The sequence below is a fragment of the Panthera tigris genome, chromosome A2, assembly GCF_018350195.1.
Source record: "Panthera tigris isolate Pti1 chromosome A2, P.tigris_Pti1_mat1.1, whole genome shotgun sequence".
Lineage (NCBI taxonomy): Eukaryota > Metazoa > Chordata > Mammalia > Carnivora > Felidae > Panthera > Panthera tigris.
The window spans coordinates 9,224,672-9,247,607 of NC_056661.1; the positions used below are offsets into that span (position 1 = coordinate 9,224,672).

The 22,936-nt window shown below is 59.7% G+C and overlaps 1 protein-coding gene across 5 annotated transcripts in view; it reads left to right on the plus strand.

Annotated features, from left to right (window-relative positions):
* Nucleotides 1-201: 201 nt before the first annotated feature.
* The window catches only part of NFIX (nuclear factor I X), a 95,149-nt gene continuing 72,414 nt past the window's right edge, over nt 202-22,936 (plus strand). For 4 of the 5 annotated variants that reach the window (XM_042978307.1, XM_042978311.1, XM_042978309.1 and 1 more), the window contains exon 1: nt 202-295. In XM_042978307.1, the coding sequence (XP_042834241.1) occupies nt 269-295 (27 nt within the window). In that variant the 5' untranslated portion in view covers nt 202-268. Of the gene's footprint in view, nt 296-19,026; nt 19,102-22,936 lie in introns of those variants that run through there. The other variant, XM_042978313.1, reaches the window with a different exon arrangement.

Sequence of the window (22,936 nt, forward strand, 5' to 3'; positions counted from 1 at the left end):
CGGCGGCATGGAGTAGACGCGCAGCGGCGGCGGCAGCAGCGGACGCGAGAGGCAGCGGCGAGCGCGGCGGCGGCGGCGGCGGCGGCGGCGGCCCCGGAGCCGGCGGGGCCGAGCCTGCGAGCGGCGAGCGCGGGGCCGCGGGCCGGGCGGGCGCAGCGCGGCGGAGGCCGGAGGAGCCGAGCCGGAGCCGGAGCCCGAGCGCGGCCGCCGCCTGCCGGGCCTCCCCTCGCCGCGGCCGGCCGCCGCGCTCCCGCCCGGGCGCCCAGCTATGTACTCCCCGTACTGCCTCACCCAGGTACCGGCCGCCGCCCCTGGGCGACCGGGGAGGGGAGCGGGCGCAGGAGGCCGGCGGGCGGGCGGGCGGGCGGGCGGCCGGAGGGGGCGCGCGGCGGCCGGGGTGGGGGGGGGGGAGTGAGCCTGCGGGCGGCCGAGGGGTGCAAGCCGTGCTGTGGGCAGTCCCGGCACGCCTGCGGGCGTCACAGTGCGCGTGCGACCCTGGCCACCGGGCGGACTCCTGTTGGGGGCTCTGGGGGTGGCCGGCTGCGTGCGTGGCGCTGCCCCTGGAGCGCGGAGCGGGAGTGCGTGTGTGTGTGTGTGTGTGTGTGTGTGCGCGCGCGCGCTCGACTGGGGTGCGGTGGACTCCCGCCGACCTGTGGGCGACTGTGCTGTGCACCCGGGCAGCGTGGCCACTGGCAGTGGTTGCGGGGGTGACAGAGTGGCAGGGGGGTGGTCCCGAGGGCGCAGAGCGGGGACTGGGTCCCGCGGCGCTCTCTGGGGCGGGCGCAGCTTTTCCCGAGGGTGGCAGCGGCCGGCATGCGTGGCGGCGGCCCCTGCGTGCAGCCGGGGTGCCCGGGGCCGGCCGAGCGGCCCGGGCGTCGCCCCAAAGTCTTTGTTCAGGCCTCACATGGGAGCGGGGCTAAGAAAATGGCGGGGCTCCCAAATTTCGGAGGGTTAGGGGAGGGGAGGGAGGGACGGGCGCGCTGCCAGCCGGGGCCGCGCCTCTCGGCCGACCCTGGACGTCGCAGCCGCGGCCCCCCCCGCCGCCCCAAACTTTCCTCGGCGCAAACTTTCCGGCCCCAGCTACCCCGGCTGCGGCGCGGTGGACCAGGCGGGCCGGGGTGGGGGAATCCTGTCCTGCCGCCCAGAGGCGGGAGGGGCGGGAGGCAACCGTGGATGCGGCCGACGGTGCTGCGGCCACGCCGTCGGGTCAGCCGCGGGCACTACAGAGCCGACCTTGGCGCGCTGCGAGAGCAGAGCGCGTCCCGCCTCCAGCGAAGTTCCCTGCGCAGCGCTCCGCGGAGGCAAAAGCGCGGGGGATGCCTGCCCTGCCGCTCCGCCTTCCCTGGGCGGTGGCCCCAGGCTCCGAGAGGGCACTAGAACTGTCCAGAGTCCCGCAGTGGCCCTGGTAGCGCTGCCTGCCGGGCCAGGCCGCTGCTGGCAACACAGACTCGGAAGAGGGGACACCTGGGGGCTGCCTAGCCCTGCCTGCCAGCAAGGCCTGCGTGTGTGAGGGGAATCTTTAGGCCGGGCCCGGGGTCCTAATTGTCTCCTCTGCCCAGCCTGAGCCTTGCCAGCCTTCTGCCAAGCGTGCCCACAGATGGGAGTGGGAGTCCAAGTGAATATGGCTGCTACCAGGTGGTGATGTGCGGCGAGGGGGCAAGAGAGCATGTCAGGGGCTGCGTGTCAGCCGTGGCCACACCATACTCCTGTAACCACAGATGCGAGTGTGTATGTGTGTGTCAGTCTTGGGGTCTGCCTGTGGCTCCTCTGGGTGGCGGTGGGCAGGCCTGCGTGGTATGGACATGTGTGTGCCCCAGAAAGCGGGTTTTCCTGTTTCGCAACTGGGTGTCGTGAGTGTTGGTGAGGTGCACGCGCACATGTATGTATCACAGTGTGCATGCAGGTGTGGGCAGGCACTCTGGCCACTGTGTCAGTATGAGGGACCCCACCCCCCACCCCCGGCCCCCGCATCTGTGCCTCTGACTGGCCAGTCGCCCTGTCTTGGGCCGCATGACAACCCCGTCCACCCAGCGGGGTCTGAGCTGTGGCTGCCTTTGGGGCTGTGTTTGGCTGGACTGCGTGCTGGTGTTCGGGGCCTAGTGGAATCAAGACCCCATGCTCGGGTGTCTCCTCGCCCACCGGCTACACCGCCGGCACCCTGGCCTGCCCCCTGAGACCTGGCTAGGGCTTGGGCCCCTGGGAAAGAAAATGCCAGCCGATCCCCCGGTGATAAGACTAGGAAAGGGCTGGGGCACACCATGGCCGTGGGCCATGGCCAGGGCTTGACTCTATGATACCCCAGAAGGGAGCAAGGGCTCAGCTCTGTCACAGGCCTGAGTGTGCCAGGGTGGATGGGGAGGAGAGCGGGCATGGTGTCTCTGGGCTGCATCCCTCAGCTCTATGCCGGCGGCTGCTGTCAGCTGGTCAGCAGGGTCTGGTCTGCCCCTCCCGACAGTCACATCTCTTGGATCCAGAGTCTCTGTTTTTACAAATCTTTCTGCTTCCATAATTTGCCCTGCCAGTCTCTGCCTTTTTCTCTGTCTCTGTCTCTATATCTGGCTTGCTCTGCCCCTTTTCTGTCTCTCTCTCTCTGCCTCTGTCCTTCTAGATCTTTGACTGTCCCTGTCTCTCCTTGTCTCTGTCTCTGACTTTGGTTCTGGCCCCATCTCTGCTTCTCCCCTCCCCATGAGTCTCGGACTCTCTCTGTCTCTGTGGCCTCTCTCTCTCTCTCTCTCTCCCTCTCCCCCTTTTCTTTTTTTCAACCCAGAATTGGCTTCGATTTTAAAGTCAATAAATGATTGAGCAGGAACGAGCTTGGAGCAGCGGGGCCCTGGCGGGGAAAGGCACTGTGGGCGAGGGGGAAGGGCGGTGGGGGGGGGGGGGAAATCTCCTTCTGGAAAAAGCATCGAAATCCAGGGCGGCTGGGCGGGGCGCTTGCTGGCGCTGCATGAGCCCACTGCAGCCGTAGGCCTGAGTCCTCGGCAGACAGGAGGGGATGGACGGATGGGACCCCCTTCCCCGGCAAATAGACACGCTCCAGAACGTGGACATACACATACGTCACCGTCGCCCCGAAAATGCGGACATAAATGACCTGCTCGTGCTGATCATCCAGACAGACACATGGACATTGACACACTTACAGACACAGGAAATGGTGGACCTGTGTTCGCTCCCACTCACAGCGCGCGCGCGTGCGCGCGCGCGCGCGCGCGCGCACACACACACACACACACACACACACACACACACCCCGCCTTGTGATGGGACATGTACATCGATGTAGGCTCATGAAGACATATCCAAGAGACAGTCCGCGAGAGGCTGACTCAAGTGTGTGTCCCCCCCCCCGCACCCCGCTCTCGCTCATATAGACTCGAGGACAGATAGACTCAAGGACCGAGGGATGGACAGACACACACCTGTATGGAAGACGCAATGCTGTTGGCTCACCTTGGTGCATATATAGACCTGCGTGCTTGCTGACATTTCCTGCCACACAGCCACGTGGGCAGTAGAATGTTCACGGACCCCTGTTTCTGTGCAGCTACGCACACGCTCCTTCCAGGGAAGGGGGAATGGCTGGGGTGTCCCTGAAGCCCCTGCCTCAGCTGTCTCCTTGGGTCACTGTGGCCGCCCTGCTGTCCCCATGATGCCGTTGCTCCCCTGGCACAGTGCAGCGCCCCCCTTGTATGGCACATTTTCTTCCTGTCCCCGGCCCTGCCTGCTTCATGCCCACTTCTGGGACAGGAGGTGTGCGCAGGCCGGAGCCGGCATGGGGCGGGCCATGCTGGGGGCTCCGTTAGGCTCCGTTAGATGTTTTGAGGCTGGACCAGGCCAAGCTTGGAGCCGAGGGGCATGCTGGGTTAATCTGGGGGGCTGGATGCTCCCTTCTTGCCGGCTGCTGGAGCCAGGGGTCCTGGCCGAGCCAGGAATGTCTTGTGTGGCCTCAAGGGCTCCCAGATGGAGGCTGTGGGTGCAGAGATCAAGAATTGGGCTTTTTTTTTTTTTTTTTATAAGACAGCACAGGGTTTGAGCTCTGCCTCTGCATCTTCTAATCCTGTGACTTGAACCACACGATCTTCCTGGTCTGCAAAATGGGTATCTCTCAGGCTGTGGTTCGGCTTAGCACAGTGCCTGGTACGTACAAGAAATGGAATGACTTGTTGTCATTTTGGTTATCATCGTTAAATCACCCGTAGGCCTTCCTGACTGAGGGAAAACCGCTTGAGGCGGGTGGAAGGCAGAGTGGAGTGAGTGCCTCCCAACCATAGGAGTCCAAGTGGACTGCCTGGAGGAGGAAGCAAGAGAAGAGTTTGGGAGAAGGGAAGCCGGCTCATGGCCCAGCTCCTTTCCCTTGGGTGGGGTCCTATCAGGCAGGCAGAGGGCAGCAGAGGTGATGGGGCGTGGGCAGGGGGTGGCAGGGGAGAGACAAGCCACGCGCTGACTGCCCTGTGGGGACCAGATACCTTTTTGGGGACCACTGGCTGCCTTGACCCTTTCCCTGATCTTGACCTTGACCTCAACCAGGCTCACTTTGGGGCTGGGCTCTGAAGTCTTGTTCTGGAGTGTGCAGGAATGTGTGTGTACATGAGTGTCCAAATGTGAGTGGGGCGAAGAGCCTGGGGTTGGGGGTGGGTCCCGATGATGGCTTAGGGATGTCTGCGTGGCTCCAGAGCCGTTTCTGCGTTTGCACCCGAATGGCGTCACCTGGGCCCACCACGGGGATAGGATGCATGTTGGGGGGGGTCCTATGTGGGCACTTGGCAGGGTCAGGCAGTCATTGCGGGTGTGTGCAGGGGGTGGGCACACAGCTGTGCCTGCTGGTGAAATTCCCCTGGTAGTGAATGTCTGACTGCTGCCTTCCATGTTCAACCTGCTGGGAGCCTGGTCTTTTCCGTCGGCTTGGTCCTTGTTTTTCTGCTCTCGAAGCACAGATTTGGGGTCCCTCACTTTCCTCCAGCTGGGCCAAGAGAGGTAGAGGAGGCACAGACACCTGCGTTTTCCTCCAACAAAGTGCTGAGGACGGGGCTCCCGTCCCCCCAAGCTGGGGTGGGGGAAAGAAGGGTGTGTGTTCATTTTCCCGTCCACAAAGCCCCAGATATGGAGGCGCAGGAGCCAGGGGGAGGGCTGTGAATGGCCAACTGGGTTCTCCCTGATCCACATGTGGTCGCTGGCGTGTTGGGCTTCAGAGCCACCATTTTGCTGCAGACGGCCATGTGGCCGCGAATGTCTGCACGGGTCCCTTTGCAAGTGTCCCCGAGTCTCCAGGTGTCCATCGTTGGGTGCTGCCTGCCTGTGTCTCCGGGGGTCATCCGAAGTTCTATCTCTGTGTATTCTGGCAGCAGTGAGGTTGAGGGTGTGTGCCCGTTGGGTGTCTGATGTCGTCTTTGTGTCGCGGTGCTGCGGTGGCATGGCATGTCCCTGTGCAACCCAATGTATCCTCTGGATGTGTGGCAAAGGTCGTATCCGTGCGCCTTACTCTGCGTGTCGACCTGTGTCAGCAACCGTGTCCGTGCCTGCGTCTCCAGGTGTCACCTCCCCCGTGGCATTTTGCGTGCTGGGCTCGTCCCTCTGACCACCAATGTGCATCTCACCACAAGGGCCCCTCTCCCTGGCCTCCCTTGGCTTTTTGGCAGCGTGCGAAATGCCCACTATGGCGGCCAGGCTAGCGGCTGGGAGCGGGCCGGCCTCTCCACGGCTTCCCATGAGGTCGGGCAGCCGTGGTGGCCCTGCTGTGGGCCCCGCCCGTGCCCCTGGCCCGGCATGGACAGAAGCCCGTTGTGTGGCGAGGTGCGGGTGTGTGTTTGGGCCGCCCACAGGCCTCCCTCTGTCTGCCGGGTGCGCATTGATCTTGGCTTCTGCCTGTGTCCGTCCTGGCCTGGCCAGCTGGGGTGTCCGGCTGTCTCTGTGGGCTGAGCCCTCCGCCCCCACTGCCCCCACAGTCAAGCCTGCCCTGAGTCCCACACCTCCTGTGCCTCCCGCTGTCCCTCAGAGGCTCTGAGAGCTCAGATTTGGAAACTGAGGGCCCCCCCTTCTTTCTCTCTCTCTCTCTCTCTCTCTCTGTCTTTCCTCCCTCTCTCCTCCCCTCCTCCCGCTCCCTCTCTCCCTCTCTCTCTCCTCCTGCCAAACGCGTCTTGGCTCTGTCTGAATATCTCTCCTCCTCGATTTTTGGCTCCAGCTCTGGGCGCGTTCACTAAAAGAAGGGCTAGCTCCCCCCTTCCCTACCCCCCCCTCCTCGCTGCCTCCCCCCTCCTGAGGAGCCCCTCTGAGAGCGGGAGTGGCCGTGTGTAGGGGCCTGGGCCCCCCAAGTGGGCTGGGCCAAGGGGGCACAGGCCTGATGGGTGAGGGGGCTGGGTGGACAGGGCCTGGCAGCCTGAGGGGGGCGGCCGCCAGGGTGACCGTGCTGCCTGGCTGGCCGGGCGGGCAGGTGGGGAGGGGTCGGGGGCATGGAGCTGGGGTGTCTGGCTTCTGGTGGGGCTGGCAGGCCTCTGTGAGGCGCAGCTGTGCCCAGAACTCTGAGCTGCGTTTGCCACCACTACCGATGTGGCTGCGCCAGCCGGGGAGGGGGAGGCGGGTGGCGGGCACTGCGGCGAGCCGTAGCCAATCGGAAGCCAGGGTTGCTCTGGGGAGCTTTCCCCCTACTGGGGCCCCACCCTGAGGGGAAGCTGGGGGGTGGTGGCCAGCAGCGGGCAGGGGGCCGTGCCACCACCGCTGCTGAGGACCCTGCCCCCTTGGCCGAAAGCTCGGTGCCGGTCTTCCTGGCACCGATCGGGCAAGGGCGGGGGTCTGTCCCCACCTGAATCTGCGGGAGCCCAGCCGGAGGAAGGGGCAGCTCAGAGGCCCACCCTACCCCCTTGACCTGAGGAGGTGGCTTTCAGCCCCGGGGGCAGTCGGGACCTGGGGGTGGGGGTGGGGGGCAGATCATCCGGGAGATCCCATCGAAATATTGGCTCCCGTAAAATCGTCTCGGGCGGCTTATCCTGGGCCCATCTCACACAAAGTCGCACCCCGTCACCGGCACACGCGGGCACAAAGGATCACGCCGTCACACACAGGCACAGCACACCTTCCCTGAATCGGGAGCGCACAGACACCGGCGTCCCCACACAAAGGGACTTGCCTTCAGCACGCCAACGCCTAGAGACGCCCACCACACCCGAACACGTTGGCGTGGGCGTCGCACGCAGGGACGTGCGCTTGGGCGCAGACCCGCGGCCGCGCACGGTCACACGGAGACGCGCCACGCGGCACACGGCGCAGACACACGCGCTGCTTGTTGGCAAACACACAGGGGTGTGGAGCGTCTCACGGACCCACAGACACTCGGCGAGAGGCACGTGCACGTGCCAGGCACCCAGAAACGCACGCGAGAGCCCTGATCCCCGCACCCACCCCACCCCCCAGACACACAGGAGCACATGCGCTCAGCGTGCACGTGCACACAGTGTGTTGCACACAGCAACACACCCTCAGACATGCCGTGACGCACACGCACACACTTGGCAACGTCTGGGAATACATTTGGTCATCGCACTCGGAGGGGCGTCCGCTGCCGGTGGGGGGAGGCCAGGGATGCCGCCCAACACCCGGCAGCGCCCAGGACGCCCCCACCACAAGCACCGATCCGGCCCCCGATGTCACCAGCGCCGAAATGGAGACACCCAGCCCTCGTATTGTCAGACGCACGCAGTAACACACACGTGGACACAACTCACACCCACGACACACACGCACACACACGCACACACACGCACAGGAGGCTGCTGCCAGCAGCCGCACACACAGTCTTGCTCATCAGGACCCAGAGGTTGTCGCAGATGCAACACCCCCTATACATAAGCCCGGGCACAAACGGTCTGGCGGTACACAGTCCCGAATTGCCAGGTCCATGTGGCTGAGCGTCACGCCCACACAGACATTCACACCTGGCTTACACCTGGCCCTGCTTGGAAATGGTGTCTGAGAGATGACACCTGGCCTCCTCGGACCTCCCCTCTGCCTGCCTGCCCTCTGGCTGTCTTTGAGCGGCAGATTCAACCACCCTGACCTCTCCTGGTGGAATTTGGGACTCTGAATCCCTTGGGCCGGTTTGTCGCAGCCTGGGGAAGAAGCTTGGGGAGCCATATGCCTACCCTGCCCCCGGGGCACCCCCAGCCCTCCGGCCTCACGGCCCTGCTCTGACCGTCCCGCTTCTGGAAGCCATCGAGACAGTCCAGGATGGAGGCGAGGCTAATTTCTGAAACTCTTGTCCTCCGTGGGGCTGTCTCGTTACTCCTCTGGCCACGGACTCTTCATTTCTGACTCCGCAGAAAGAGACCAGAAAGATGGCTGGCAGAATTGTGCAGGGAGAGAGCATTTTCTAGGATTGTAATGACATGTCCTAAAAGCCATAGTGATTGGCTAAAGTGTGCCGTGTGTGTGCTTATTATGTTGCGCCCTGTGCTGAGTGTCTTCCCAGCTTGTCCCCGTGGAATCCTTCCACGTGAGGCAGGGGTGGCAGGGGTTAGCTGTGCCCATGTGGGTGCTAATAAGGCAGGCATTTGGGACATTTAGTCATTATCAGGGGAGTGGGGACTCGGAGCCAGTTTCCTGGGTTTGAATCCCGGTTCTGCTCTTCACTAGCTGTGTGACCTTGGACGAGTCGCTCAACCTCTCTGGGCCTCTAGTTTCCTCTCCCAGGTTATGGTAAGGATCAGAGGAGTTGGCTTGTAGAACGTGCTTTCACATAGTGCTTGATGCGAAATAAGCGCTTGATTTTATAGATGAGAAGCCGAGAGACCTATCCAGCGTCAGGGTCAAGGGCTAGGAGGTGGCAGAGCCTGCGCCTCTTCTCTGGTGGCCGCCACTCTAAGTCCCACTGATGGAACAGAATCGTTCGGCAGCTTATTCTCTGGCCTTTACCAAAATTTCAGAGTGGGCCGGTACACCCCCACACTCCCATTGGAAGCTTGCCCCAGCTATCAGCCCTTGAAGCCTCCTTACCACTCTGACCCTCAGATCTTCCTCCATTCGGGGCTCTGAGTGACAGCGGCTGGTTGCCTCACCCCCCTGCACCACCACTGGCCAGGCTCGCCTTCGGTACCCTGACAATGGGCACGATGCCTTCTCCCACACCTCGCTGGGCACCCTGCTGGAGCCTGAGTGCTGGGGGTGCAGCTGGGGGCCTCTGCATTCCTTCAACAAATATTTACCAAGTACCTCTGGGTGCCAGGCCCTGTTCTAGACCCCGGGGGCTCAGCAGGGAGCAAAATCAGCAGAGGCGCCGGCCCCAGTGGGAGGGCAGACAGTGAACCTGATAAACAAGGGAGTGCCCAGTACTTGAGACAGTGACAGGTGCTAAGAGGGAAAGCACAGGTAGGGCCCACGGAAGCTCCGGGCAGCCGTGGTTTTAGCAGAGGTGATCCGGGAGGCCTCGCGGCACGGTGCTGACCTTCAACCCCACGCAGCTCTGCCACAGCTCAAGTGTGGCCTCCCAGGCCCTTTTCCCTCTCAGGGGGGACAGCCTGGAGGTCAAGGATATGTGGCTTAGCACGGATGCCCCCGCCGTCTGCCCCAAACGCGCGGCCTGTCGTCGGTGCGGCCTGAGATCACCCGTTCCCTGTGCTTGTGGCTACACCGTAGGCTGCCCCCCCAAGACCAGGAGACAAGATGGCCGGGGTTTCCCCTGCGTAGAAACTGGGCGTCGACGGGCACCCGGTGTTCTCGACCCTGCTGCTCCGAGCTGGGGGTGGGGCGGGGGCAGCTGGTGGCCCGGAGTGGCACTTCCACCTGGGCCCCTCGATTTAGCTCCCCCGGGGCGGGCCCAGTTTATTTTTACCCCAGCCCGTCACCTTGGCCATGCCAGGCCGCGCCATCTCTGTAGGGTCTTGGGGACCTGCCCACGGCTCGAGGGGACCCGGCTTTGTCTGCCGGGCCTCTGATCCCCGCTGGGCCGCCGCCTTCCTCCATCCCCAAAGCTCTAGATGTGAGGGGTCCTGGGCCGGGGCCGCTGGGGTCAGCGCCGCCGGCCGGCAACCACCGTGCCCAGCCTGGTGGCGTTCGGTTTGGCGCCCTGCCTGCCCGCCACCCCCACCCCACGCCCGGGCAGAGCCCAGCGGCTGCTGCTGCCAGTCTCCATTTCAAAGCTTGGGGTGGGGGTGGGGGAGCGTTGGGCGCCTCCCGGCCCCCTGCCTGTCCCGTGCCACCTGGGGCTTGTGCCCCCATGCCTGCTGCCTAGAAGGCCCCGGGCTGCCTTTCTCGCCACCCCTTTGCAGCCCAGAGCTCGGCGAGGATGCCCGGCTGGCTTCCATCATCCCTGCTCGCTTCCTCCCTTGCTCGCCTGCTTGCCTGTAATGGCTCACCATTTTTGGCATCTCCTCCCCCTCCCCCTCCCCTAGGCACCAACCTCACTTCCACACCCGCCATCGCTGGCTCTCAGGCCTTCTCTGCTGCCTGGGGCTGGGACCCTGGAAATAAGAGTTTGGGAGGGCCAGGCGCGTGGGCACCAGGGGCTTTCTGGGTGCATGTGTGTGTGTGTGTGTGTGTGTGTGTGTGTGTGTCTGTCTGTCTGTCTGGAGGGGGACACGTGCTCCGAGCCAGCGCGTACAACCTGCCTCAAGGCTGGCAGAGCTGGGCTGCAGAAAGGGGGCAGCACAGAAAGCGTAGACCCATTTCTAACCAGACCCAGGGACCCAGAGTCAGCCTCTGGGCCACCAGGAGACCAGGGTGGGCCTTCTTGCCAATGTCCAGGGCCTGGACTGGCAGAGGCAAGGCTTTATCTGTGGGGTGCCCAGATCCTTCCTCCCCCGCCCCCAGGTCCCCCCAGGGCTTCAAGATTCCTGCTCCTCCTCCTGGAACTTTGGGGAGGGGAACTCAGCCCCATGTTGGGCACTCATGCCCCCAGAGGGGCAAGGGACTTTGGAGGAACCGGTTTACTACCCCCCCACCCCCCAAGCTCGCTGCCCGGGCCTCTCTGCCTCTCTCGGCACTAAACAAAGTTTGCTAAGTAACTTCAAATGTTATTTGAGGACGGCCTGGCCTCAGCCCAAGGCGGCCCTGTGGAAACTTGTTTTTCGCTGCCGAGGCTACAAGTATCAAAGACACGCTTTCGGGGGGGGGGTGTGCTTCGATGTCTCTCCCCCCTCTGTGGCAGGGGCTGGCCCTGAATGGACACACAGACGCACAGAGGCCCGCACCGACCGAGGGACGCATCCGTCATGCGGTGTCTTGCACACCACACGCACAACAGCCGTGGACCACAGCCCATATAGCACACAAAACATACACGTCCTGACACACCGAGAGGGGGGCGGGGTTCACAGGGTGCTGCCCCCAGCCCACAGGGCCTGGGAGTTTTCCAGCCGGTGAGGTTTCTCGAAACCTGAAGTCCTGTATTCTCAGGTCTCCTGGGCATGAGCTGGTGCTCAGACAAGTCCCTTCCCCTCTCTCGGCCTCAGTTTCCCCAGCTGTAGAGGGAAGAGGTGGGCCGGGGTGGTGTGTGTTCTCGTCCCTCCGGCAGCGTTGATATAAGGAGCGAGTCCCTAAAATCAGGGTCTGATACGAGCCTAGAGTACAAGCAGCGTTTTTAAGTGTTAGCGGGCATTTTTGGCAGCCCTGGCCACCCCCCAAAACCTGATACGTGCCCAGCGCGACTGGAGGCCCCAACCTCAAGCAGCCCCGGGTTCTCCAGGTCCCAGGGAAGAAGTGTCTGGTCTTCTCACCTTCTCCCTCCATTTCTCCCCTCCATTTCTCCCCTCCATTTCTCCCCTGGTTTTTCTTGAGCTTTCCCCAAATCCCTCCTTCTCTTGGTCTCCACCAGCCCTGCCCAGGCCTGGAGCTCAGGGAAAGTGTGGGAAACAGGCTTGGGGTCTGTGTCTCTCACTGAAGCCAGCCTGACCGGGGGGTCCTGCGCACCCTGAGATCCCCGATGGCCCTCCCGGGATCCTCTGAACCCAAGCAAGAAGCTGGGGGGGGGGGAAGCGGTGGGCACCCGAGTTGACCACAGCGGGTAAAGGGGAGGCTTTATCGTAGGGTCCCCCTGACCCGTCACCTACCGAGGCTCACAAGCAAAGTGGAGTCCACTGGACACAACAGAAAAGCCAAGGCCCGAGAAGACACTGGACTGACTCTCTGTGGTCCCTGAGAGCCTCCCTCTCTCACTGTCAGCCAGACCCTCACTGAGGTAGGTTTTCGGGAGTCCCCCAGTCCCAGCCCTACACACTGCCTCATCTCCACTCACAGTCGGTACCCGCAACACCCCGCCACCCGCAGTCTGTCGCGCAGTGACAGCCTGTCACAGGCACTGCCGCACACCGGCACAATCTGTCGTCCACGCACAGTCTCACACACAACCTGTCACACACACGCACACACACACAGCGGCACAGTCGCACGCACAGCCAGCCTCCCGCCATCACACCAAGCGTCACAGCTTGTCACAGCCATAGACTCCTCACAATAAAAATAACAGCTACCAACTCCAGAGCAATTATGCCTGGGCAGCAGGCGGAGTGTGTGTGTGTGTGTGTGTGTGTGTGTGTGTGTGTGCGCGAGCGCGTGCGAGCGCGTGTATGCACGTGACCTCCTGTAACCCTCTCAACCTGAGGCGGCTATGAGTAACCTGTTTTACAGATGAGGAAACAGAGGCCACAAGGTCAAGTGCCAAGGTCATGGCGCTAGAAATGGGGGTGGGGGAGGAATTAGTCAGGCCCCCAGGGGCAAGCAAGGCTTAAACAGGTCACCCTGCCTTTCAACTCACTCCTATTCAGCCAGTACTCACCTTCCTGGCCCCCCCCGTGGGAATTCCCTTCCCATTCCCTGGATGGGCAGAACTGAGGTTCTGAGCAGTCCAGCCAAGAAACAGGGGAAGGGGCCTCAAACTGTCTGCCCTCTGCTGAGGAAATTTGAGCCATGCTCTCCACCCCAAATGCTGTTTGGCTCCTTGTGGGCCCGTGGTGGCAGGATTCCGTGTGTAGGAGCCTTTGACTGGGGCCAGGGTCTCTGTCCACGGGGTGGGGGCGGGGGAGCGGGGAACTGGCAGCTGTAGGCACCAGTGAAGTCCCTCAGCCCTAGCCAGGGCCCAGAGACTCCCCAAGGCCCTCCGCATTCCAGGGCGATTCCTCCTCCCCCTCTGCTGCCCGCCTTCCCTCACTTTCCCCTTCTTTGTTCCACCCCTGCCGCTCCCCGGGGCTTCCCCCATTAGAGCTGCCCTGGCCAAAACCAACACGCCTCCAATGACTTCCCGCCGAGGCTGGCCGGGCAGCTGGCCCTGCCCCCTGGCCTGCTCAGGCTCTGCTGGCCTCAACGGTGGCCCCAGCACACGTGGCCACTCCTAGGGGGCTTGAAAGCACATGTGCACGCCCTTGCACAGCATCCCGACGGTGCACCCTGGCACCCGCATACCCACGTCTGACCACCCAGCAGGGCACTTAGGCGGGCTCTCGTGTGCACACCTAAGCACAGTCCTGCACAGAGGCTCAGATGGGTCTCGAGCACACCCTTGCCTGGCACTCCCCCCATGGGGATCCCAGGCACCACCAGTTAATATGCACACGCAGGCCTGGCACCCCAGTGAGATTGCCAGGAGCACACATGGCCATAAACATGCCCTTGCCCGACATCAGATGGGGTCCCCCCAACACACACACACACACACACACACCCCACATGCATTCTCCTGCTTGTGCCCGGACCTGGCTCCGAGCGAGCACAGGCACTGCCCTGTGCCCCCATGGGTGTGCTGGGCCAAGGTGGGCCAGTGAGCCTAGGGGAGCTGCTGGTGCCCACACACGCGGCTCCAGGCCCACGCAGGTACTCACCTCCCCAGGCTGCACACGCGTGTGTTTCACGTGAGCCGCACACCTGCCAGGCCGCCCAGGGCACCTGGCTCCAAAGCAGCATTCAGGTTGTTGGGGGAGGAGACCGGGAAGCGGAGGCCTGATTCCCACCGCCAGCCGCCAGCCGGATTTCTCTTAGAACACCCGCCTCCCCAAATGTCCCTGGGGCGAAGGTGAGCGCCCAGAACTGCTACCCAGTGGCGCCCTGCATGTGATATATTTATATTGGAAATTTGTACCTTTAAATATAATTTATATAGAACCTCCCCCCCCCCATTTCTGCTCCACGTTTCTACTTGGATTTTGCCACCCCCCCACTCGGCTTCATCCCAAACCTGCAAACCCACTTCGCCAAGCAGGGACGTGGGGCCAGGCGGCAGCAGCCTTCCCCCTTCCCACTGTGGACGCCCCACGTTCTTAAAGGCCGGGCCACACCAATGAATCCTGCCGCGCTCCCCCCCCCACCCGAAACACAATCGCGGGGGTGGGTGCTGGCGGCCAGACGTTGCTTTTTGGTGTGTGTTTGCTGTTGCTGCTTAAATTAATCCTGAGTGACGGCCCACAATTCCTCTCCACAAAGAGGCCATTTAATGCCCCCTCCTCCGCCGAAACTTCCCTTTGCCCCCCTGAGTCCAGCTGGGCGACTCAGACCCTGCGCTGCCCTCCTGGCCTTCCCCTCAGGTGTGCCTGGGGCCGAGGGAGTTTCCCTGGTGCGCACCACGGACCTCAGGAGCGAGGGTGGGTGGATTTTGGAGGAGTGGGAGATAATCTTAAAATAGAAGCACACTGCTGAGTAGAGGTGGTGGTGGGGTTGCCTCAGGACTCCGTAGATGGCCCCACTGCCCCACTGTGGCGCTCTGATGCCCCAACCAGGCCGTCTCCCACGTCGCCCCGAAGATATCCCTCCTCCCCACCAGTGCGCCATGCATCACAATCGTGTGCCTTTGCAAACCCCGGCAGAAATGTGCCACCCGTGCCACGTACTAGCCCCAGCCTATGCCCCTTGCCAGGTGCCCGCCACCTACGAGCTCCTTTCATTGTCGCCTCCAAGGTGTTCTTTTTCTGCGTGGCATTCCGGACCCGCTGCAATTAGCTCACGCCCCAAGGGGTAGGGTGGTGGGGCACAGGTGGGTGGAGGTCATGGGGAGCACCCCCCTCACCGGCTCGGGCAAGAGGAGGGCAGTGTTCTTTCCACCCGGCAGAACACGGGTGCTGACAGTCACGGTCACTTGCGCCACACACCACGGGGTGGGAAAGGACAACATACCCCTCGACGGGACGAATGGCCCCGGCCCTAGGACACCAAGAGGGCCGTTGGCCCTGAGCGGGACTTGGTTGGTGTGCGCGTGCGCGGAGGTGAAAAGGCGGGAAGCCGTCGTGCAACAGGCGCCTGTGCACACGACGGTTGGGTCGCTTGGGCGGAGCCGCGCCGGGCGTTGAGAGAGGAGTGAGGACCACTGCCCCCGAGGGCAGGTGAGGGGAAACCGGGAACAGGTGTGAAGGAGCGGAGGCACAAGGCGAGGCTTTGAACTATGTGGCCCTGAGGTCCGGAACCTTCGGTGTCCTTGCTCCCTCCCCGCCCCAGCAGCACCAAGCCGCCCGGGCTCCCTCCCGCCCGGGCGCGGCCTAACCCCTCGTGGCGACAACCCAAAAGTGGCCCCGCGTCGAGGGCCGGCCGGGTTCGCGTTCGGAGGCCCTTGCCATTTGCAGCGGCAAAGGCCGCCGCCAGAAGGGGCTCAAATGGCGGCGTTTTGGCCTGTAAGCTGGTTGGGTCCCCAGACGCCCCGGGTGGGGCTGTGGGCCGCCTTTGCCTAAGTTTCCCTCTTTCGTGCCCGTCCGGATACGCGACAGGGGATAATGCGCGCGAGGGCTTTGGAATGAATGCGATGTTGATAATTCCTGTTATTCTTTGGTTGCGCGGAGGACCTTGGGGGCTAAATGCCCCCAGAATCCGACGGCAACTTTGGGTCCTCAATCTGGAGAGGGTCTCTTCTCTGCGCCGCGTTGTGCGCGCAGCGCTGTCTCCGGACCCCAGGCCTCCGAAGAGCCTCCCGGCTTCTCCCCAGGCCGCTTTTTTTGGGGGGGAGGGGGAACGAGGGAGGAGAAATTTACCAGGGGAGATTTTTGTTTGTTTCGAGGGTTGGCTGGGTTTGGGGGCGTTTGGCCTCCAGCAAGCACGGGGAAGAAATGTGACTAAGTGGCAGAAAATGTGCTTTCCCTTCCCCTCTCCTCTGCCTTCAGGCCGCGGGAGTTGCGCAGTCTCCAAGAACCTTTAAAAAAATTTCCTCCAGATCCCCTCTGAGCCACACTGCCTTCTCTCTCCTGGCTGACTTCTTGAATTGGGGGTGCTAAGCCCCCTTCCCCCCACCGTTGCCAGCCATTTTGCAGCACTACCTGGGCAGGCCCTGGGGGGAAAAGGATGGAAAAGTGGGAAAAGAACGTGTGCGCCGAGTGGGCCCGACTTAACCTGTTGGAGGAGGCTGGTGTCCGGATAAAGCCACCCAGCCGCTCCTCCGGAGCTCCGAGCAGCACCCTGGCATTCGGAGAAATTGCCCCCGGGGGCCTCCCAGCCGGCCCCGCGGAAACCAGTCATTAACCCGACTTCTTATCGCCCAAATTACTTAAATGCGCTTTGGTGGTGTTAGGTCCTTTAACTTTTCCATGTGCAGATGACTCAGCCTACTCCAGCTGCGCCTGGGGAGGTGACCCGGGCAGCGGCTGACCCTGCACCCTGAACCCAGAGGCGGCCCATCCCAGCAGCACCCTAGGGCCCCAGGCTCCCAGACCACACTTGGCTCTCCCCCCCCCCCCCCCCCCCTCCACTTTATATCTCAGGTCATTTTCTCTCTCCCCCTTTTTTTTTTAAATATATTTTTTTAATTTAAAGGAGTTTTATTACTTTTTTTTTTTTTTTTTTTTTAAGCGTGAGACCGAGGCTGATGGAAACGGGCTGTTAAAAAAAGAAAGAAAGATACATGCCGGTGGCACTCTGGAGCTGGCGAGCCTCGCCTGCCTCACGACTGAGCTTTTTGGTCGCCAGTTCCCTTGTAGAACCGGGCATGGGGGCACCTGGGATCTCCGCTGCTGAAAAGGCGCTATAGAAATGCAAGGAATTATTATGATTTTAATAAAATTGTGTCTCATTTAGGAGCGCGCTTCTGCGCTGCCTCTGTCGTCGGAGCCCGGGTTTGCCGCGGCAAAGTCTGTAATCAGAGAAAAATACCAGCTTTGTTGAGGGTTAGAATGTATCATTGGCTAATGTGTGTGGTTTTTTTTTTTTTTAAATAATGCTAAGCATTGGAATAATTAAAGAGTGAGAAATAACTCGTCTCTTCTCTCCCCTCGTCATTGTCTTATTTAAGGGTGAAAAGCGTGCTTTTAGGCAGAGCTGGTTAGTTTTAATGCGGGCTTTTTTTTTTTTTTTTTTTTTTCTCGCCTGCCTTTCCCTCCGCTCCGGTCTGATTCGCAAATCCCCAAACTGGCACCAGCCGGGAAACTTGCGGCAGGCCGTTCTTCTCCCGGAGTTGGGAGCCTCGCTTTCCTTTTTTCCCCTCTTTCAGAGACAACCCTCTCCTCTTCCCTCCCCCGCCTCTGGGCCCTGACCCACTGCCTGGTTTGCGCTAGAGCGATTTAAAAAAGAAAGAAAGGAAGAAAGGAGCCCGGCTCTGGTACCCCTGTGCCAGCCGAGGGCGCGTTTCCCAGGCGGCGGGCTGGTGGGAAAGTCAAACCGGGTGGGGGGTGTGGGGTCTCAGAGGCAGAGTCTTGATGCCTACCCTGCGCTCCACCACCACCAGCGCCCCCCCCCCCGCAAAAGAATCAAGTATTTCTAAAGATCGCAGGATTAGAGAGCTCAGATCCCTTGTCATATTTTAAATTAAGCTGAACAGTTCTTTCTTCTCGGCCCCATATGCAATAGGAAGTGAAAATTCGGTCCTTGAGCCTGCCTTGGCAGCCCGGAGGAGCCGTGGTAGGGGAGCGAGCTGCCCACTTGGGCTGGGCCTGGCGTCCAGCCCCAGGACAGTGCTACCGCCCACGGGGCCTAGGTTTGAGGCAGGGGAACAGGGTACAGGGCCAGTGGCGGGCACGGCCTGGGGAGATGTGGGAATAGAGGGAAGGGCTCTTCACTAGGGCTGCAGAGGTCTGCTTCAGGCTGGTGGGGTGCTAAGTGACTGCCCTTGGTCTTCCCCTTAGTGGTGGGGTGGATGGGCTCAAAAGGAAGAGGGGTTTCCGTAGTGCTTGGGGAAGTCACGGCTCCCTGTGAGAAAGGAAAGGGAAAAGTGGACAAGAAACGGGGGTAGAGACTTGTGCCCACAGGCACCACAGGCAGTGCCTTCGCGTTGCAAAGGAGTTCTTTATTTGCTTCAGGTGTTTTTCATTAAATGTGTTTCTCTTTTGATTTTCCTTGTTATTTGGTGCTTAGACTTTTCAGCGATCCCTTGCATTTGTCTTTTTACATAAGCAAAACCCCCCCCACCCCTCGGAGAGATATTGTGGGAGGTACTTTGCCTTCAGTGCTTTCTCTTTCCTGCTTTTTTTAAAATTTAATTTTAAAATTATAAAGTAAATTTAGTGCGAGTGAAAGTGAGGGGGGGAGCCAGCTGGGGCTGGAGCCAGGGAAGGGGGAGGCAGATGTAGGAGGTTTGGGCCTCCCTTCCCGAGCCAGCTCTGCCCCAGGACCCCCTCACTCCTCTCCCCGCTAGACTCTTGGGGACGGGAATGAGGGCAGCCTGCCTGGATAGGTGCTCATTTACCCCTCAGGAATCTCTGACTCCACGGAGCTACCCCCCCACCCCCCGCCCTTACCCACACACACCCGAGCCTCCCCCGCAGTCTCTGCCCGCCTGCAGGCAGGGTGAACGGAGGGTCTCTTACTCCCCCCTTGGTCGCCATGGCTGTTTGGTTTTCAGCTCGGTGGGCCCTGTTTGTCCACCATACACATGCCCTGCTGGTCCGCTAACCCCGCTGCACAGTTGGTTGCCCTGTTGATGGGATCAGAGCTGGGCAGGCACAGAGAGAGAAAGAGGGACAGAGAGGCGAAACCCCTTTGGAGCAGTGAGGATTCGAGGGGCTTCTTTTCACCACGCATTTTTTTGTGGCCCTAGGAGGAGTACAGACCGCTCTGTTAACACACGTGTGTGCAGAGGTGCTCACATTTGACACGACTGGTGGGGCAGGAGCTCCTTCTAAGGCACATACACTCTGAGAACTCCATGGCTTAAACGCTAAAGGCCTGTTCCGCCGTGCCGAATATGCTCGATTTCTCAATCCGGGTGGTGTCACACAGGTGAGTTCACTTCGTGAACGTGTATCGCGCACCAGCCTTACAAGCGTGCGACCTGCTCTTTCCGCACACTTCAATTAAAAAGTTTAGTTTTAAGAAAGCAAGGAAGACCCAGCCTCAAAAGAAAAGGCATCACCTCACAAAATAATAATAATAACAACAATAGTTATTATCATCGTAATAAATGATGATTTAAATAAGAACGTCCTCCAGCCTGCTGTGCTCACGTCTCCCGCTAAGGAGCGGTGGGAGGGCTTGTAAAAATCAGTGGGCTGATAAAAAAGCTCACGGGGCGTGTGGCCCACGAGGCTCCCAGACCCATCCACGTGTGTGCCGAGCGCCAGGAAACTGCTTGCAGACTCAGGCTTAGCCGTAGGATTTTCACATCTCAGGACCCAAGGATGAAAAGTGGTTAAGGAAGAAGTTACTTGCCAATTACATTTTGCTGTCAACATCTGGAAAGCGAAATTGCAGCTGTTCTCCCTGCCCCCCCCCCCCCCCGATCACCACCTCTCCTTTTTTCTGTACACTTAAATTTTTGTACGCGTGCCATCCATATTTCGGTTTTCTGCTCTGCTAAAACATCCTCACGGCTCTGTTCAAATCGAGTTGTTTTTGGGCTTGGGCTTTAAATACATACACATGTATCTTCTAGTCTGACAGTATAATTTTTTGAGCAGTTTATTTGAGCAGGCTGGCAATCAATTGATCATCCCTTCCCTTTTCTTTCCCCTTCTCGGCCTTCTCGGGACTGTTTAGGCCAGAGGCTTCCAGGGAGGACTTTCTGGGCTGCCTTCGCCTCTGCTCCTCTGGGCAGGTACTACCGGCTTCACCCTCCACGGCCCTTCTGCGGTGTTTTTGTTTTCCCTTCGCCCCCCAAAAATATTTGAACCAAAAAGCCTCTTTTTTTTTTCCTCCACCCACAGCAAACTGAAAGGGCTAGTGAACCGTGATTCAACAGAGCGAGGGCGCCTCTTTTCTTCCTTAGCATTAATTAACTCAAGTTCGTTAGGACGTTGGGTCTGTCGCCCACAGTTTTCTCTTGTGTGTGCTGAATCGGGTCATAGAGGGAGACTTCCCGTGCAAACAGTTTGTGTTGGAGCTGGAGGACACAGAGGGGGAGAGAGGGGGAGAAAGAAAGGGAGCTGGAGAGGGATGGATTGTGGCCGAGGGGTGGTCAGGTCCTGAGCTCCCGGCACCCCCCCCCCCGGCCCCGCCCCGTGCCAGCCCCTGCGGGGCCTAGACACCAGGGGGAATGAGGATTCTCGGGTTTTCTTGGCAATGATCCCGATAATAAAATAGTTGGCGGGGGGGGGGGGGGGAGCAATACATTTTGAGGGATTGAAAAAATGTCTTCCTTCCAACTCCTAAAATTGTACATTTTGGGAAAGCCGCTTGCCCAGACAGGGCCGGCCCAGCTACCCTGAGCCCTCAAGCAGTGCAAAATCCCAGGCCGTTCCTATCCTGGCCACCCTGCTCTCTGCCCCCGGCTCTGGGCACTGCCTGTTGCCGCAGCAACTGCAAGAAATAGGCTCTCTCTGTGGGCCAAGGGTGTGAGGAGTGCAGACCGGCACCGGGGGTTTGGAGAAACTCTCCTCTTGCCCTTGGCCCTTCTGTCCTGTGGCAGGGAGAGCAGACCAGGTAAAGCAAAGGGGTGTCACAAGGGATGCCGACGGAGCTCTTGAAGAGGGCCTGGGGAGGCTGCAAGAGGGGTCTTGGAGGTGCGGGGATGACTGGTTTGGGGAGGGAGGGGGACATCCCCTCGGGAGGATCCGCTCCGCAAGCCTTTTCTGGGATCAGGAGTTACAGTTGGCCTTTCAACATTTTGCCTTTTGCTCCGGCCTTCTCTCTTGGCCTCTGGGTATTTTTACAGTGGCCCCGCAGGGACCTCATCTTGACGTGCTGGTTTCTCTTCTTCCCCTTGCCTTTCGGCAGTTTTTCAGTTCTCAGAGAAAGTTATGAAGCTGGCTTGTGGGGGTTCTTCCTTCCTGGGGGGGGGCGCGCCTTGGCCACATGGGGTGACCCTTTCCAGTGGTACTCAGTGGGTGAGACTCAGGCTCTGCACCGCTCTTGCCCCTCGAGGCCGGTGCCTGTCTGTCATCTGCCCTGTGTGCTCGGGGCGGAGGTCTGGGCTCTGGCCTCCCTGGCTTTTACTTCTGTTCAGTGACACAAGGAAGTTTGAAGCTAAATAGTGAATTAAAGCCTAGAGTTTTTGTTTTTCTATTCTCTGCAGAGGATGAAAGTGAATTTACAGAGGCACTAGAGAGAATAGACGGTCTCCCCAATACCTCTCTTCCTACCCTATTTTATTTGTGCCAGGAGGGTGAGGGGAGATGTGCCTGGAACAGGGTAGCGTTGGGAGCCAGACCGAAGCTGCCTGTTGGCCCGGTCCCAGGCCACCGTTCCCGGTTTGTAGACAGGAGGAGAAAAAGAAGGGAAAGGGAGGCGGTTTTATAGGAGAGGAATGAGTGGCCTGGTTCTGATGCAGGCCCTGTCCTAGACCCAGCATGGGGGTGTGGGGCGATTCCATTCAGCAAGCGTGAGGACGCTAGAAAAACCGTGTGGGCCTGCCTTTCCTGAGCAGAGGAAAACAGGCCCAAGTCAGCCAAAAACCCGCTTTGTCCAAATTCTCTGAGCCTCCTCGCAATGTGCATTTTCTGGTTTCCATGCTTGGCATTTCCAGATTCTTGGATGATTTTACTCTGGCTGCAGAGCCCCTTCCCGCCTTCCCCCACCCCCCGGAGAGGGGAGGCCCCACCTACCTCCAGGATAAGCAGCCTGGCCCCTTCCCTCTGCTTCCTACAGTTTTGTTTTGTTTTTTTTTGTTTTTTTTTTTTTTTCCATCGCTGCCCCAGAGTCGGGACACTGCCTTCTCCTGCACCTTCTTGTGTCCCTCCTTCTGTGGGGCAGGCTGGGAGATGTTGGGGATACGAAGTTGGCCTCTTTGGCTTCGGCCCAAGGATGAATTAGAAAATCCCAGGAATTGGGCAGATTAATCAGGGCTCTATTCGTGGCTTTTTAAAATTTCCTGCTTCCTTTTTCACCCAGGCTGCAGATAATATAGTAGTAAAATGGATACTGAAATATCTGGTTATTCCTATGTAGGCCTTGGATTTTGTCAGTTATTTGCGCTCACTGTGTATAGTTATCGAAATTAGCATGGAGTGAGTATGTGTGTGTGTGTGTGTGTGTGTGTGTGTGTGTGTGTGTATACACACACACACACATAGTTAGCATGTGTCCAGGGTCTGAGAGAATAAATTTGGGTCTTAAAGCAAGCAGGATGTGGACAAATAGGATTATTTTTAACGATAAAGAAACGTTCAAACAGCAGCCCTGCCCTTAAAGATCTAACTTCTTACCCTTCTCAGTGTTTCATTATTGGCAGGTATAGGCCGCTTTTGAAACCTGTCTTGGGCTAGGAAAATTATTTTGTTTCCTTGAAGACTTTTGAAGGCTGCGTGAAGTTCTATATGAATTTTCCTATTTTCCCTTAAATAATACACAAGGCTTCATTTATTTGGTGGCGTTCTGGAAAAGCACACATTTTACTTTCTTACGATGGAAGCGGTCATTTTCCTTAGCTGGATTTTCTTTTTGGCCCCTGACCCAGAGCCCTTGTCTTTTGTCCTTGCTCCTGTTTTTTCTTTTCTTTTTTCTTTTTTTCTTTCTTCTTTTTTCTTTTCAGCCCTGTCCTCTCTCCCTCCATCTTTGTCTTTCTTTCTCTCTTTGCAGTTTTGGGCCCAGCTTGGCTTTCTCTCTCCAGGTTTGGCTTTCTTCTCTCTCTCTCTCTCTCTTTCTCTCTCTTTCTCCCTCTTTCTTTTCCTCTTTTTCTGTG